The 15,567-nt window shown below is 43.6% G+C and overlaps 1 protein-coding gene across 2 annotated transcripts in view; it reads left to right on the forward strand.

The window, feature by feature from the left end:
- The window catches only part of CLDN18 (claudin 18), a 35,110-nt gene that overhangs the window by 16,837 nt on the left and 2,706 nt on the right, over positions 1-15,567 (forward strand). For both annotated transcript variants that reach the window (XM_010363293.1, XM_010363292.1), the window contains exons 2-4: positions 8,193-8,357; positions 9,182-9,299; positions 14,426-14,536. In XM_010363293.1, coding sequence (XP_010361595.1) covers positions 8,193-8,357; positions 9,182-9,299; positions 14,426-14,536 — 394 coding nt within the window. The remainder of the gene's footprint in view (positions 1-8,192; positions 8,358-9,181; positions 9,300-14,425; positions 14,537-15,567) is intronic.

Raw genomic sequence — 15,567 nt, forward strand, 5'->3', positions numbered from 1 at the left:
GAAGATTACCAGGAGGAAAAGGCTCGAAAGAAACTCAAAAGCTAAAGGCAACAATGCAAGGAGATAAAACAGCCCAAGAGGACATTTGTGGGGCTCCTAAAGGAGCTGGAAGGAAATAACAACCAGCCAGGACCTAATGCCTAACTTTCCATCAGAAACAGCTGTGTAAAGTATTTTCTTGCACTTGACGAGGAACCTGGGAAAGACAGACCTGAAGCAGAGGAGCTGGATGAAATGCCTGGAGGGAGAAATGTAAGTTTGCAATGATTCTCCCAGAGAGTTTAATTTTGACCTAGAACCCAGAAAAGTATCACTTTTTAGCACGAAAGTAAGCCTTAAAGTATTTACAGAAAGGCAAAAGGCAGATACCTATAATACTTTGGTTAATAATCATAATTATCACTGGGCACAGTGGCTTGCACCTGTAATCCTAGCAACACAGGAGGCTGAGACAGAAGGATCATCACTTGAACCCAGGAACCAAGGCCACAGTGATCATGCCACTGCACTCCAGCATGGGCAACAGAGCAAGATCCCACCTCAAAAAATAAATATAAATAAATAATGATAATAATCATTATCAGTTATTAAATTCTTCCTAAGCACAATCTCTGTTCTTGCAAAATCTCACTTAACTTTTCATTCATCTGACAAAAATGTATCATGTCTCTTTGGAACTTACAGCTGTAGAAGAATGTAATTCAATGCAACAGGCTGTATTGTGTAAACTAAAGATAGATTAATGAAGTAAATGGTGGTGGTAGCAGGACTGCATACTTGTATGTTACCAGCTCTATATAACTGATAGCTCAAGATTCAATCTCATTGTATTCCACACAGTAGATACAGCATGCAGTGCTCTGAGGACAGTGACAGAAATAAAATAACTACTATTTATTGAGCTGCATATTGGCTCTTCAGCTTAATCTTTACAAAAATCAGGAAAATGTGTATTAGTTTTAGGTTTAAAAAGTTGGAAACTGAGGCTGGGGGTGAGGGAAGGACATGCCCAAGGCCTCGTGGATAGAAGATGGCAGAAACAGGATGTGAACATAAGACAAAGACTTCCAAGTCTGCATCCTTTTCCCCTGCCCAGAACCTGTTTCTAAATGCAGGAATGGGCTGCCTTTAGAATTGAAAAGCTTGGTCTAGGCTTGAGCACAATAAGCGCAGAGGGTATATGGGCGTTGATCCATTTGTGACAATATCATCAATGATGTGAAATTAGGAGTATGAATTAAGTTTAAAGTATGGATGACTTGCATCCCATTCACACTTGCCTTCCCTGGAAACAGTGGAAAAGACGAGTAAAGGGCCAACAATAAGCAGAATGGAGAGGGGCAAAGATATGGCAAACTCATGTCCCTGGCTCTATAATGTCCCTGGCTTGACATCACAGTCAAGTAATGCTTTTTCTAAAGTGTTTGCAAACATTTTGACTAAATTTGGTAAAGTGGTAAGCCTTACAGTTAGAGGGAAGTGAGCTGGAATCAAGGGCACAGCTTGGCCACCTACATCTCTGGACCTCACTTTCCCCATTTGTGAAATGCCTCACAGTAAGACATTTATATGAAAGTGCTGGGCCAGGCACGGTGGCTCATTCCTGTAATCCCAGCACTTTGGGAGGCCAAGGTGGGTGGATCACCTAAGGTCAGGAGTTCGAGACCAGCCTGATCAATATGGTGAAACCCTGTCTCTACTAAAAATATGAACAAATTAGCCAGGCATGGTGGTATGTGCCTGTAGTCCCAGGTACTCAAGAAGCTGAGACAGGAGAATTGTTTGAACCCAGGAGGCAGAGGTTGCAGTGGGCTGAGATCACCCCACTGCACTCCAGCCTGGCTGACAGCAAGACTCTGTCTCAAAAAAAAAAAACAAACAAACAAAAAAACAAAGAAAGTGCCCTGTGACCCATTTACAAGATCTAGCTCTTGGTATCCCTAAATCATCACTGCTGTGTCTACATCACTCAGGGCTCTCAAACACTTAGGACATTTGATCTTCTAGCCTTTTTTCCTCCAAACTCAAAAACATTTTATGAATTCAAATATCCAAAGGCAAGATCACTTCACGCCCTGTGTTCTCCCTTCCCATCCCCATCCTACCCATGTTCTGTACACTTCACTATATCTCAGCCCCTCTGCAGGCACTGAGGGCCTTGATTTTTTTTTTTTATATGACTATCTACATTTTCCCCTTTCTGCTTCAGTGTGTAAAAACAACAGCCACTGGAGAGTCACAGAGTTTCTTATCAACCTATAAATCATATTTACACACACAGGAGTGAAGTTTTAAACCAGACCACATTTAATCCAGAGAACAGTTTCACAAAACCTTCACAAAATCTAAATCAAAAATCCATAAAGGGAAAAAAATGAGACTTCTCATAAGTATCCTTCTTAAAAGAGCTTGTCTGTTTATTTCTTGCTATTGGCTGAATGGTTTCACTGGTTGTGAAAACAGTTTGTCTTTCCCCATTTTCCGGTAGAAGAAACCAGCCCTAGAAGGTGAAGTGATTATAAGTTAGTTATAAAGTTGGGGAGTCTATTGGTTTTCAGTAAAGCTGCTTTCTCTCTCTTCAAAAGAGAAAGATATTTCAGCATCAGCATGCCTCTTCAAATACGTGGACAAACATCTAAAAGTTACACGTTATTGTATATGATGAAGACACCACAGGGAGCTGAGAACAGGTCTACACAGCTCAAGAGAACCTGCAACCTAGGTAAATGAGGCTGCTTGCCCTGATTTCTCAACGAGAAAAGCTAGGAACCAAAATGCCTGCTCAGCTTGCAGCTGTGGTGGTCCCCATTTAGATGGCAGGGGCAGCTACCACAAAGCGTCATGCCCTAGGATGGCCTAGTCAGTGGTGCAGCATCATTTCTTGGTGGGGAGACACATCATCAGAGTTGTAGTTGGATCTCACCTTAAAGGATGTCTTAGACAGTTCCTGCTGCTGTAACAAGATTACCTTAGACTGGGTAATGTATAAACCACAGAAATTTATTCTCACAGTTCTGGAGGCTGGGAAGTCCAAGATCAAGGTGTCGGCAGATTCCATCTGGTAAGGGTTCATGCTCTTCAAAGATAGTGCCTTTTACTGTGTCCTCATATGGCAGAAGGGACAGAAGGGCAAAAGAGACAAACAGGCTCCCTCAAGGCCTTTTATAAGGGCACTAATGTCATTCCTGAGGGTACCTCCTACAGACCTCACCTCGCAGTAGTACTGCACTGGGGATTACGTTTCAACATATAAATTTTGGAGGGAAAGACACATTCAAATCATAGCAGAGGTGAAGAGGAAGGTCAGTGAAGATAGAAACCCACCTATGCTGCCTCTCCTATCAGCTAACTCCCCTGCTCATTGAGAGTCTTGTGTTCATTTTTCCTGATCTTCCCCCACTACTTAGGTGCTGCTAGGTCCAAGCCTTTCTTTTCTTCCTCTTTTCAAATTTTCTTCCCCTCTTGCCCATAGCAATTCACACACATGGCTGTTTCAAATCCTCAACCATATTTTATCATCATGTGAGACGATTCACGTTTGTATACAGTTAGTACAAGTCAAAGCTATGTGGAGTTGCCAAGGGATACGTTGTTTTTAGGGAAGGAGAGGAAACTGATATTTATTGAGCCTGGCTTAGGTTTATGCCAAGTAGCATCTGATCCTCACATATCTATGCAAGAGATATCTTTGACTCCCTCCAGAACTGAGGACTCGTTTTCATTGAGCTTAAATGACTTACCTAATAACACTCACCTGGTGTCACATTGTTCTATAGAATTTTACAAGGTACTAAGGACTTCTGTGTTGATTTCCTGGAATCTCTAGAGAATCTAGTGTCTCCCATCTTATTCTCAAGAGCCTTTCTTCTGGAGTCTGGCCTCAGACTACGGTCTTCTGAGCTCCCCTCCTTTGGACTCCTCCATTAGCTCTCTTGTCTCCAGTCTAGGACCAAGCTATGCCTGAAGGTATGGCTCCTCCCACCCCCCTACTCCACCAGGGCCCCAGTCCAGGCCTTTGGCTGCTGGTGAACTGCTGTCCCATCATCCTCACTCCCACTTCCACTTAGTGATGCCAGCCCCTGAGAACCCTCTTTCAGCCCAACTCTCCACTCCGAGTACCTCTGCTGAGCCCTTCTTGAAAGCTGTTGTCTCGCATTATTCCTTGAAATTTTGTTATTGAATGATTAAATGAAAATCTCTGGGGGTGAGAACAAACATTAATATTTCTTTAAAAGCGCCCCCAGAAGATGCTCAGGTGCAGCCTGTGTTGGAAAAAAACCACACCCGAGAGCACCTCACCTGTCAGTTCACAGCTACTTGGGGAATTAAGGTGTTTTGCAACAGGGAGGGAACACTGAGTTCCCATTTTTCTGTTTGCTTCTTTCAGCCCTGAATCCTGCCCACCCTTCAGGTCTGATAACACTTCATTGTTCATTGGGAAGAATGCTGTAGTCACACTTTTGGTGCAGGGAATCAGGCGTTAGAGCCTGTTGACTCACCTGTTATCAGCTGATAAGCCTCTTGATCAGAATATCAAGTAAGAGACAAAATGGCTAAAAGAGAAACCTACCTGCTACCTACTTTGTGGCAGTTTTCTCTGTTTACTTATCTATAGAGAAGATTAGGATCCCAGGTGGACCATGCAGGTGGAGGGGAAGGTGAGTTTACCACCATGAATCTCCATGGTCATTACTAGACATAGGAGGTTTCTAGCCATAAGCAGTGGAGCCAATTTCCTCCCACTTACTGGCACCTGCCCCCATGACAGTTGCCAGGGGACTAAGACTGACGATCGTTGTTTGTAGAATTATCTTCCCAGCAGAGAAGCAAAGTTAAAATCAGAAGTTTCTTTAGGGAGAAGAGAATCAGAATCAAGTATATAGAGATCAATGGGATAAAACTAGAATAGGTGGACACTGTCATTCATACTTCAGACAGATATCTGGTGAGAAGGCTGCTAGGGCCTCTGTTCCTCAGACATTGCAGGAGGCACTTTAACAAGTTCTACACTATCTAACTCTCCTTTTTCAAAATTTCTCATTGATTGCCGATTTTTCTGGCATGACAAATTGCTTTATGATACAAACACACCTTAGAGTGAATATGCTGACAGCTCCACTGATGTTTGACTCAGATGCCCATGATGTTGGCTGTTGTAGGAGAGGGAAATCTTCCCAAGGTGACTGGAGAGAGTCCTCTCCCAGGACTGCTGGAGGAGATGGGAATGCTGTCATCTTGAGAGTCACATTTATAAATAATCTACCAGGCCAGGTTATTCCCTAAGATGATTTGGAGAATGTTTTCTTCCACATTCTTAGCATCCATTTCGGAGCATGATTGTTTATGGTTGAGTCTCCAAATTTGGAGGATACATTTTGTAAGAGTTTACGGATCCCTGTACCTGATGGAAGGCAGGACCTGTTTTTCCAGAATAAGGTGCCTCAAAACAATGTGCTGTGATGGAAAAGTAATGATTTTGAGGCAGTTTTGGATTTGACTCCCAGTTCTGCCTCCTTTCCCTTGATGTGTGTCCTTGGGCAAGTTACCTCACCTGAGTCTCCATTTCTTCAACCATAAAATGGGTGATAATTATATTATCTGCATCGTAGGGTTTTTTTTTTCCCCATGGATTACATTTTTTAATGTCTGAAAATTCCTTACTAGCTTTCACTCAAAAGTAGCAACTGCCTGTGAAAACTAGGGCAGGACAGAACTTTCTGTTTTGTTCACAGTTTCCTCTGAGCCTTTTGCCCATAGCCCTATAGGCAGATTCCCTCAGTATCTCCTTCAAAGAGAAAAAAACTGATAAGCATTTCTCCTGTTTCTTTTCCATTTCCAAATTTCAATTTTGCCTGGGTATTAACTGGTCTCGCTGAGGGTAGGAATGACACCTCCTTTGAGTGTACCCCACAATCCCCTTCTAGTTAAAACTTGGCAAGGTCTCCATCTGCATTTCTAGCTGGCTCCTGACTTGCTCCCTTGGGTCCAGGTGACAGGGGGAGCCTCATGAGGGTTTTGCTTCTCCTTTTTAAAAAAGTCCTTCCTGGAAAACTATCCACCAGGATGCTAAAGGTGGCTATCTCCAAGAGTTGGAATAGCAGGTTATTGTTTTTTATTTCCTGTTTATAGTTTTCTATACATCCTGAAATTTTTATATTGAGCAGTTATTGTTTATATAACTAGGAAAAAAATCAGCAATTTCCCAAAAAAGAAAAATGATGCCCTTTACCTCTTCTCTGATACCACACTGTGGAATGCAATGTCTTTGCAGCTGTAAGACTTGGTGTGAGAGGTCCCCTCACATCTGCAAGGGGCTTCAGCAGCACTCTGGTCATGACTTCGAACCTGGAGGGCTGGAAACTCTCCAAAAACAATAAGACTTTAAAGGTTAGCATGTCTAGACACTGATGAAACCATCTTTCATAAGTTAGAAACACTTGATTTCAAGTAACAGAACCCCAACCTGAATTAGTTCAAACAGGTAGGGATTTAAAAAATAATAATAATAATAATAATAGTAATGGTGCTGGGATAGCACCTGAAACCTAAGGAAAGAATGTATGTGGACCATAGGAAAAGCTGGAGTCAGGAGCTCAAACACTGACTGTCAGGGCTCTCTACCTTCCTGTTGGGTTTGGTCTGCTTACCATTATACAGCAGCTTACCACCTGAAGGAAACCATGGACTCCCAGGACAGCATCTTATACTTTCAGCCCCTGGAGAGAGACTGGCCGGATGTTCTCTGTGTCCAGCAAGACATTCTGTATAAGTGTCTCATCTGCCTGGTTTGACTCAGATGCCCATGCTGGATTGATTTGCCTTGGTCAAGGCACTGGGTATAAAGTCAGGGTCTGAAAGATCAAGGTCAGTATCACTACTCAAAGTAGGGCCTGTGTACCAAGCTGGCGCACAAACTATGTGTTACCCACCTGAACAGTTCCGGTACCGAAATCGAGAATAAATATTTCTAAACATTTATAACAATTTGACATGTCTGTGACACTCAAGCAGGTGATTTTGTATTTTATCAGGATGTCAATTTGTGACAGATTGGAAATTTAAATTTTTAAGTAGTTTGAAAAACACTGATGTAAGACATGGCAACTCCTTCAAAAATCATGGACTTAGGAAAAAAGGGGATATACTGGAGGGATAAAATAATTGGTGTCTAGCACATAAATATCTCCACACAGTTTTGCAGTTCAGCTCCACCCTACCAACCCACACTAGGGGCCTTGCCTACTGGAACACATGAAGGACTAATTTGTCTTCCTTGTTAAATTATTTATACTTGTAATAGACATGCTTAGTGACTGTCGTTCCCCACTTTGGCATAAGCTCCATGACAACAGAGACCATGTCTGATCTGTTGTTAACTACTGTCATCCCATGGCCAGTCAGGAGGGCTCAGTAAACAATGGTTGCGATGAGTCACAGCAATTTAAGGATGCACTAGAAACAACTTGGGATATATCTGGAGGTAAGGACACTGCAGAAGAGTCCCTGTAGGGCCTATACCTATGACTGATTCCTAGAAAGGGAACTGCTGATAAACTGGTCCAGTTGAAAGGCCTAATATTGTTATATTGATCTTTTCATATACATCTGAAACCTACAGCTCACCATAATCTTAGCAGTTCCTTTTGGAAAGGGACAAAGTTGAGTATCCTTGGTATATCACTTAGCAATCTTGGCTTCATCATATGCTATAAATGAATTCTAGGTTTCCTAAAGTGGACACAACTATGTAAAACTTTTATCACATACGGAAGCACAAGAGAAGAAAAATATTTGGGTTAGAAGTCACAGCTATAAGCTCTATCAGTAATTCAAACTCTCACCTTAGACAAACTATTTTCCCTTTCCGGATCCCAGATTATCAAGCTTTAAAAATGAGGAAGCTGAAATAGGTACAATCCAAGGACCTCCCCAGTTCCAACCATCCATAATTCTCTGATTCTGTAGACATCTGAGTGCATGTCCTTCATCAGAGAATTGTAAGTGATGTATTTTGTATTTCCCACAATTCCACATCCTTTGACAATGGCAAGGTTCACAGTTTATGGACGTTGCTGTCTCTCAGAGGTTTGGTGCAGGTTAGTTGTGGTTGCTTTGTTTTATTAAACCAGAGCTGAATCAAGCGTGCTGAGCTGGTCTGATTTGTCTGCTGTGTCTTGCCGCTTGTCCCACAGCCATGCTGCAGGCAGTGCGAGCCCTGATGATCGTAGGCATCGTCCTGGGTGCCATTGGCCTCCTAGTATCCATCTTTGCCCTGAAATGCATCCGCATTGGCAGCATGGAGGACTCTGCCAAAGCCAACATGACACTGACCTCCGGGATCATGTTCATTGTCTCAGGTAAACACAGAGCCTGGAGTTCCCACTTCTGGAATGTCAAAGCAAAATCATTCTGGTAGAGAAAACATGACTCCTCCCTACTCCTGAATGTGGTTCAGAACTTTTCATACTGAGATTCATGATCTGAGTGTGGAGGCCCAATTGCGTATCATGAGTACTAAGGTCCGTCTTAGCTGCCACTCCAACCCCAATAGAAGAGGTTCTTAGCTGGATGCAGTAGTTCATGTCTATAATGTCAGCACTTTGAGCTGGATGCAGTAGTTCATGTCTATAATGTCAGCACTTTGAGAGGCCAAGACAGGAGGATCACTTGAGTCCAGGAGTTCAAGACCAGCCTAGGCAGCATTGTGACACCCCATGTTGATTAAAAGAAATTGTTTTTTATTTTAAAAAAAAAAAAAACTTAGCTTTTGAATCTTAAATTCAGCTGGAAAAAAAAGGTTCTCAACCCTAAAAGAGTCATGTGACTTGATCTCTAAAAGGCATTTTTTTGGCAAGGCTTTAGAAAGTGATTTTAAGGGACGATATCTTGACATTACCAAAGAAACAGACCAAAAATATTTGGACTATTGAGCCTTGGTCCCAAGATGCATGAAAAATTTCTTTCTGTACACACACCTATCCTTCCACAATTAGCGAGATAAAACATTCTAAGCACCTATCACAATGTTTAGCACATAGCGAGAATTCAGTAATCAATGCTTGGTTATAAGGATACAATATTCTGCAGCCTACTCATCTAAACTCATCTAGGCATAACCTGCCTCAGAAACATTGTAATCCCTTGAAACTAACTCTGGAGATTTCTTTTTCTTTGCCCACAGGTCTTTGTGCAATTGCTGGAGTGTCTGTGTTTGCCAACATGCTGGTGACTAACTTCTGGATGTCCACAGCCAACATGTACAGCAGCATGGGTGGGATGGTGCAGACTATTCAGACCAGGTAACCTCCTAATCTAGGTCTTGTCATTCACCATGATGAATATTGTTATAAGAATCTGATTAAACACATGCGCCTAATGTGACTGTCAGTGCCTGAAATACCAAAAATTTATCAGAGACAACCATGCCGTATCATAAATCAACAATCACCTGTAAATTCATAAACTTCATTTCAGTGAAATATCCTTGGTGATATGACTTGAGGCTGATCTGACATTTGCATTGAAATATGGTGACAGTTCATAGTATTTATCTAACACTCTTACACAAGCCCCTTTGTGGTGGCAATGAAACAGGCACTATTAACCCAGGCAAGTAAATGAATATCAACTTACATCTACAGTCCATAACTGGGACCTGGCTAGGAACAGGTAAACGTTTGAATAGAAATCAGCAAGGTGCAGTATGGGTGAGAAAAGTGATGTTCCTTTCTGGTATAGCTGCCTCTTTCTCTCATTCATTAATTCATTTATTCTACAAATGTATTGATCACCTGCTGTAAGCCAAGACATGTTCAGAGTGCTGGAGATACAAAAATCCCCACTCTCACAGCGGGTACAGTCTGGCAGAGGGAGATGAAACCCCACTACAATTTGGTGTCTGAAGGAGAGTAGAACTTTTAAAAGATGGAAAAACAATACCAATGCCCATATTCATTTAGTCACTTTAAACGGATATATCTCATAGCAAGAAGCTGGAGCAAATTCCTGAAAAAGAAAGATCTTGTTCTTGGGAAGAAATATAAATATTAGACCTCAGTGACCTGTCGTCTCTGGATGCATGCACTTAGCATTTTTTCCAGCCACACTAACATGAGGTACAGACGGAGAGTGAGGGTGTGATAAATCCATTACCCTCTGGCTCCCTGGAACTCCAATCCCCATTCATTTTTCTGCTTTATTTCAAGAATGTAAAGGAAGTGATCCCCAAAAACTCCCCCAATCCTACTCTATGTTCCTCTCATGGTCTCTTAGTTACAGGTGCAACTTAGAAGTAGGTTGACCAACTCATGCCAGTCTGCCTGAGACTTTCCCAGGTTTAGCACTGCAAGTTCCACATTCTGGGAAACTCCTCCAGCATGGGCAAACCAGAATGATTGCTCAGGCTACTTAGAAGAGCCCACCTTTCCCAGAGCATTTGGGTACCTGGGGTCATTGCGCTTGCCCAGAGGAGCCATCTACCAGCCACTTTGCACTTAGCACTAACACCTGCCATCACTCTCTCACACCATCTCCCTAGCACCGGCCCCTGTCTTGTGGGCAGGGAGCTTCAGTCCTGGAATTAAGACTATAGAAGGCCTCCTGAACTTCTCCCTCGGTGGATGGGCAGCTGTCTTTCCCTTTCTTTTGTCTTCTCATTTTCTCCACCCAGAAGTCTTACAAGACTGCCAAGAAAGACCTTGGTAGTCACCTTGATGGAGCTTTGGTTCCCGTGCCCCACTTGGTCCTGGGACCCCCCTCCTTCTCCTGTTCCCCGACTCTATTATTGCCATGTTGCATGTAACAGTGGCAAAGCCTACTCCCCAGACTAGAGCTGCAAACTGCCTGCCCTCACACTGTACACAGTCTGCAAGGTATTTTGTATAAAACATTTCATTTTATAATCTGAACCAATCACCAACATTTAAAAATTAGAAGGGTTAGGCCAGGAGCGGTGGCTCACGCCTGTAATCCCGGCACTTTGGGAGGCTGAGGTGGGCAGATCACAAGGTCAGGAGTTCGAGACCAGCCTGGTCAATATGGTGAAACCCCGTCTCTACTGAAAATACAAAATTAGCTGGGCGTGGTGGTGGACACCTGTAGTCCCAGCTACTTGGGAGACTGAGGCAGGAGAATCGCTTGAACCTGGGAGGCAGAGGTTGCAGTGAGCCGAGATCACGCCACTGCACTCCGGCCTGGACGACAGAGCGAGACTTCGTCTCAAAAAAAAAAAAAAAAAAAAAAAAAATTAGAAGGGTTAAGGACTGGGTTCCTCAGAAACAGATCCTGAGAAGAGGATCCCAGTGCCAGAGTTCATTAAGAAAAGGGAGATGGGTTAGTGGGTGAGGGAAGCAGGCCCGGGAAGGAAGGGAAGCCAAGCACGGGCGTGATTTCAGGTGAAGCCCTGGGACTCAGCCTGATCCTGAGGAGAGCTGTGCAGTGCGAATTAGATGCCAGAGTTGTCTCGACCCCAAACTAAAGAGCTGAGCTTTCATACCTTGGTGCCAGTCAGTCCCTGTGGGCAGAGTGGCTTCAGTGGCTAAACCAAAGCTAGATTTCCAGAGGCAGCCACAGGGGCCAGCAGGTAAAAGCAAAGGAATACACAAGCAGGGGAAGAGACCCACAGAAACGATTAAATGGTAGAGCACCACTAGGGCCTACGACAAGGAGACTTCACCCCCCACACACATACACATACTCTGTTTTTCCAGCTTTGTGTAAAAAATCAGAAGATCTGGCAGCATTGCCCTGGGCCCTCATTCTCATATGACCTCCATCTCTGCAGCAGAGAGGCAGCTGCCCTTCTGGCTAGGACTCATTCTGTACAGTTTACCACAATCCCCACTCTGCCCAAATAGCCCAACTCATGCTTATAGGGATTTTTTCCATATATTACAGTTGAGAAAACAAAATTATGTTCTTCTATGTAGCTCACTTCACTCATTTAAGTTTCTTGCCTGTCCCAGGTAAGTATTTAGGTTTGCTAACCTGGACCCAGAGTATCTAAGTTGAGGAAAAGGACTTCGTCCCTCATGCCCAGAAGATTCATTAACAATGAGCGCTTTGAAGGCAAAGTGACCTGAATTTGAATCCTAACAATATCGTGTCCTTCCTGGGTTATTGGAGAAGTTCCTTAGCCTCACTGAGCTTCACTCTCTTTGTCTGTAAAATGCGAGTGACAGATACTATCACAGTGGTTGTTGGGAAAATTAAACAAGACAGTGGTAAAAAGCGCTTATCACTGTATCAGTAAGGGCTTAATACATGGTAGCAATTGTTGTTATCATCATTAGCATTAAGCAATCACTCAGCCATCCATAGGGGTATCAAGGACAGGGGCTTTGTCTGTGTCAGGGCCCACGGACCAGGGCTGTCACCAGGAAATCACCTAGGGACCACCCTAGGAAGCGCCCCAGGAAAAGATCTGCTGTTCAGTCCCCAGCCACACCGGGTAGGATGACAGGGCAGGGCTCTTCGTGCCAAGGCAGAAGCCCTTAAACCAAATTTCTGTCTTTTTCCCAGTCCAAGGAGATAAAAATAGCCTATAGGTAAATTTTCTCCCAGAACTTTTTCAAGGACTGAACTCAGTCAACCAGTTTTGCTTTACATATTAATACTATACTTCGTCATGAAGCTTACATTGTTTACTTTAATCCTGCTAAATAGGTGTGCTTTTTTTTTCTTTTTTTTTCTTTTCTTTTTTTTTTTTTTTTTTTTTTTGAGACTGTTGCCCAGGCTGGAGTACAATAGTGCCATCTCGGCTCACTGCAACCTCCGCCTCCTGGGTTCAAGCAGTTCTCCTGCCTCAACTTCCCAAGTAGCTGGGATTACAGGCACCTGCCACCATGCCCAGCTAATTTTTGTATTTTTAGTAGAGACAGGGTTTCACCATGCTGGACAGGTAGGTCTCGAACTCCCAACCTCAGGCGATCTGCCTGCCTCGGCCTCCCAAAGTGTTGGGATTACAGGCGTGAGCCACCACACCCAGCTAATGTGTGTGCTTTTAAAGCACATCTAAAGTATTGTATTTTCTTAGGTTGCAGAGGTCTGCACACATATTACTTGTCTTCCTATTGTTGGTATAACGTTCTTAGCTTGTGTCATAGACTTTAAACATATTAGTAATTCATAGAGTTCTACAAACAGTCCCTGTGCTCTTTGGGGAATGCAAAGGGAAACTTCCAAGGAGAGGCACTCCTTTTCCGTGCTGAGCTCTCCTTTTCTGCAGAGCTCGTGGAGCTGGAAATCAAGTTATCCACTGGCATTAAAATGTGCACTGACATCCTAACAGTTTTTGGTCACTTGAAGAAGGATACTGCTCTCCACCATCCAAAAATGTCCATTTGGGATCACAATTATTTTATCCTCAGGAGATTTTGTTCTCAATCCTGATCCAATGTAACTGAGTCCCATTGGAGGCAGACCCCCTAGGCGAAGGGCACCAGCTTTGGAGTCAGACCACCCCAAGTTAGAATTCTCTTGTGAGCTGGAACAGAAGCACCATGAGCACAGCGTCTCTGTCTACCTTGTTCGCCCATTGTCCCAGTACCAGGGCAGGGCTCTGCACATTGTAGGAGCTCAATAAAGACTTGTTGAACAAATAAGTAAAGACATCAATAAAAGAAGGAATAGTCACTTCAACTTAGTTCCTTCTGAAGGTAATAGCTCTGCCTGCATGGATGGTTGTAAGGGTTATTTGAGATAAGTTAAGATGACTGCTTATTGGCTCATACTGAGAACTCAAGGAACTAAAATTCCTTCAGAAATAATAATTTGAGATTGATTTTTTTTTTTTTTTTTGGTCAGAGTCTCGATCTGTGGCCCAGGCTGGAGTGCAATGGCACAATCTTAGCTCACTGCAACCTCCACCTCCCAGGTTCAAGCAGTTCTCATACCTTAGCCTCCTGAGTAGCTGGGATGAGAGATGTGCACCACCACACCCAGCTAATTTTTGTATTTTCAGTACAGACAGGGTTTCACCATGTTGGCCAGGCTGCTCTTGAACTCCCGACCTCAGCTGAAGCTTGGCCTCCCAAAGTGCTAGGATTACAGGGGTGAACCACCGTGTCCAGTCGGGATTGATTTTATATCTCTCAAATTTCTCTTGCCAAACCTTCAAGACACTTTCTTTTGCCAGTAGAGAGGAGAAGATTTCTTGAGATGTTTCACAGAGATAAGATTTATAATATTACGGTTGAGTGATGCTGGAATCCCCTGCTGTTTTGCCCCCTAGCTTTAGTCCCAATTCTACTCTCCAGGGTACCTGATCAGTTGGCTGTGACCCACAGGAGTGTGTGTTCAGGGGCATGGGCAGGGATGGATGTGGAATCCAAAAGTGGGGACAGAAAGAACAGGCACAGCCAGGTACAGTGGGCGGAGCCTGGAGAGTCGAGTCAACCATATTGACAGCCACCATCTCCCCACCCAGGTACACATTTGGTGCGGCTCTGTTCGTGGGCTGGGTTGCTGGAGGCCTCACACTAGTTGGGGGTGTGATGATGTGCATCGCCTGCCGGGGCCTGGCACCAGAAGAAACCAAGTGAGTCTCCCTGTTCCGCTGCAACCAGACGTTTTATTTGTTCAGGGTCTATTTTAATGTATAACTTGCAGCCAAAAAAACAAAATTAATCTAGGTATAGGGAAGAACTTTATTTGACTTAAGGATTATCGAACCTTCTCTTTTAGGGGGAACCTAAAGGACAGAATGGAAATATTTCAGCCTAGATTGATTTAAATGTGATCCTATTTGAAAGAAAAATCCATCCCTCTTGGTTCCTTCTGAGATTGTTTTGTAACTCCATGGTTCTCAGCTAGGAGCAATTTGCCCCCCAGGGGATATTTGGCAACATGTGAAGACATTTTTAATTGTTACAATTTTGGGAGGGTGGGGGAAAGTGATACTGGCCTCTGGCAGGTAGAGGCCAGGGATGCTACTAAACACCCTACAGTGCACAGAACTGTCCCACAACAAAGAAGTATCTGTTCCAAACCGTCAACAGTGCTGCTGCTGAGAAACTCTGCTGTAACTCCCCACATTGAACTGTGTGGGGAGAGCTGGATTCCAGTGTGGTTCTGCTGCTGACCAGCCCTGTGACCTCCAGCAGGTTATTTGCTCTCTGTGTGCCTCTATCACCTCATCCATGAAATGAGCAGCTTGAGGCAATGGGCTGAACGTAGGTACCTTCCAGCTCACAAATTCTATGATCCTTTGATGCAAAATGTTCCCCTGGACATTGTTTCTGGTTCAACTTTATTTTTATTGATTAACAGAGGGAACTCATTAGTTACTGAGGATTTGGGGATACCTCTCTCCACCATCCAAAAATGTCCATTTGGAATCACAATTATTTTATTCTCAGGAGATTTTGTTCTTGGCTCAGCAAAGCTCTAAAGTGCAAGAACTTCTGTTCCACTGCAGAGACAGAAAAACCAGTGTACCAAAAACCAGGGTTACTAACTATCCTGGTTTGCCCCGGACTGATGGGTTTTCAGGGACACTGTACTTTCAGTGCCAAGACTGAGACAGTTTAGGGTAAATAGGAGGTTGGTCCTCCTGACAAAGACATCTAC

Source organism: Rhinopithecus roxellana, chromosome 1 (assembly GCF_007565055.1).
Source record: "Rhinopithecus roxellana isolate Shanxi Qingling chromosome 1, ASM756505v1, whole genome shotgun sequence".
NCBI lineage: Eukaryota > Metazoa > Chordata > Mammalia > Primates > Cercopithecidae > Rhinopithecus > Rhinopithecus roxellana.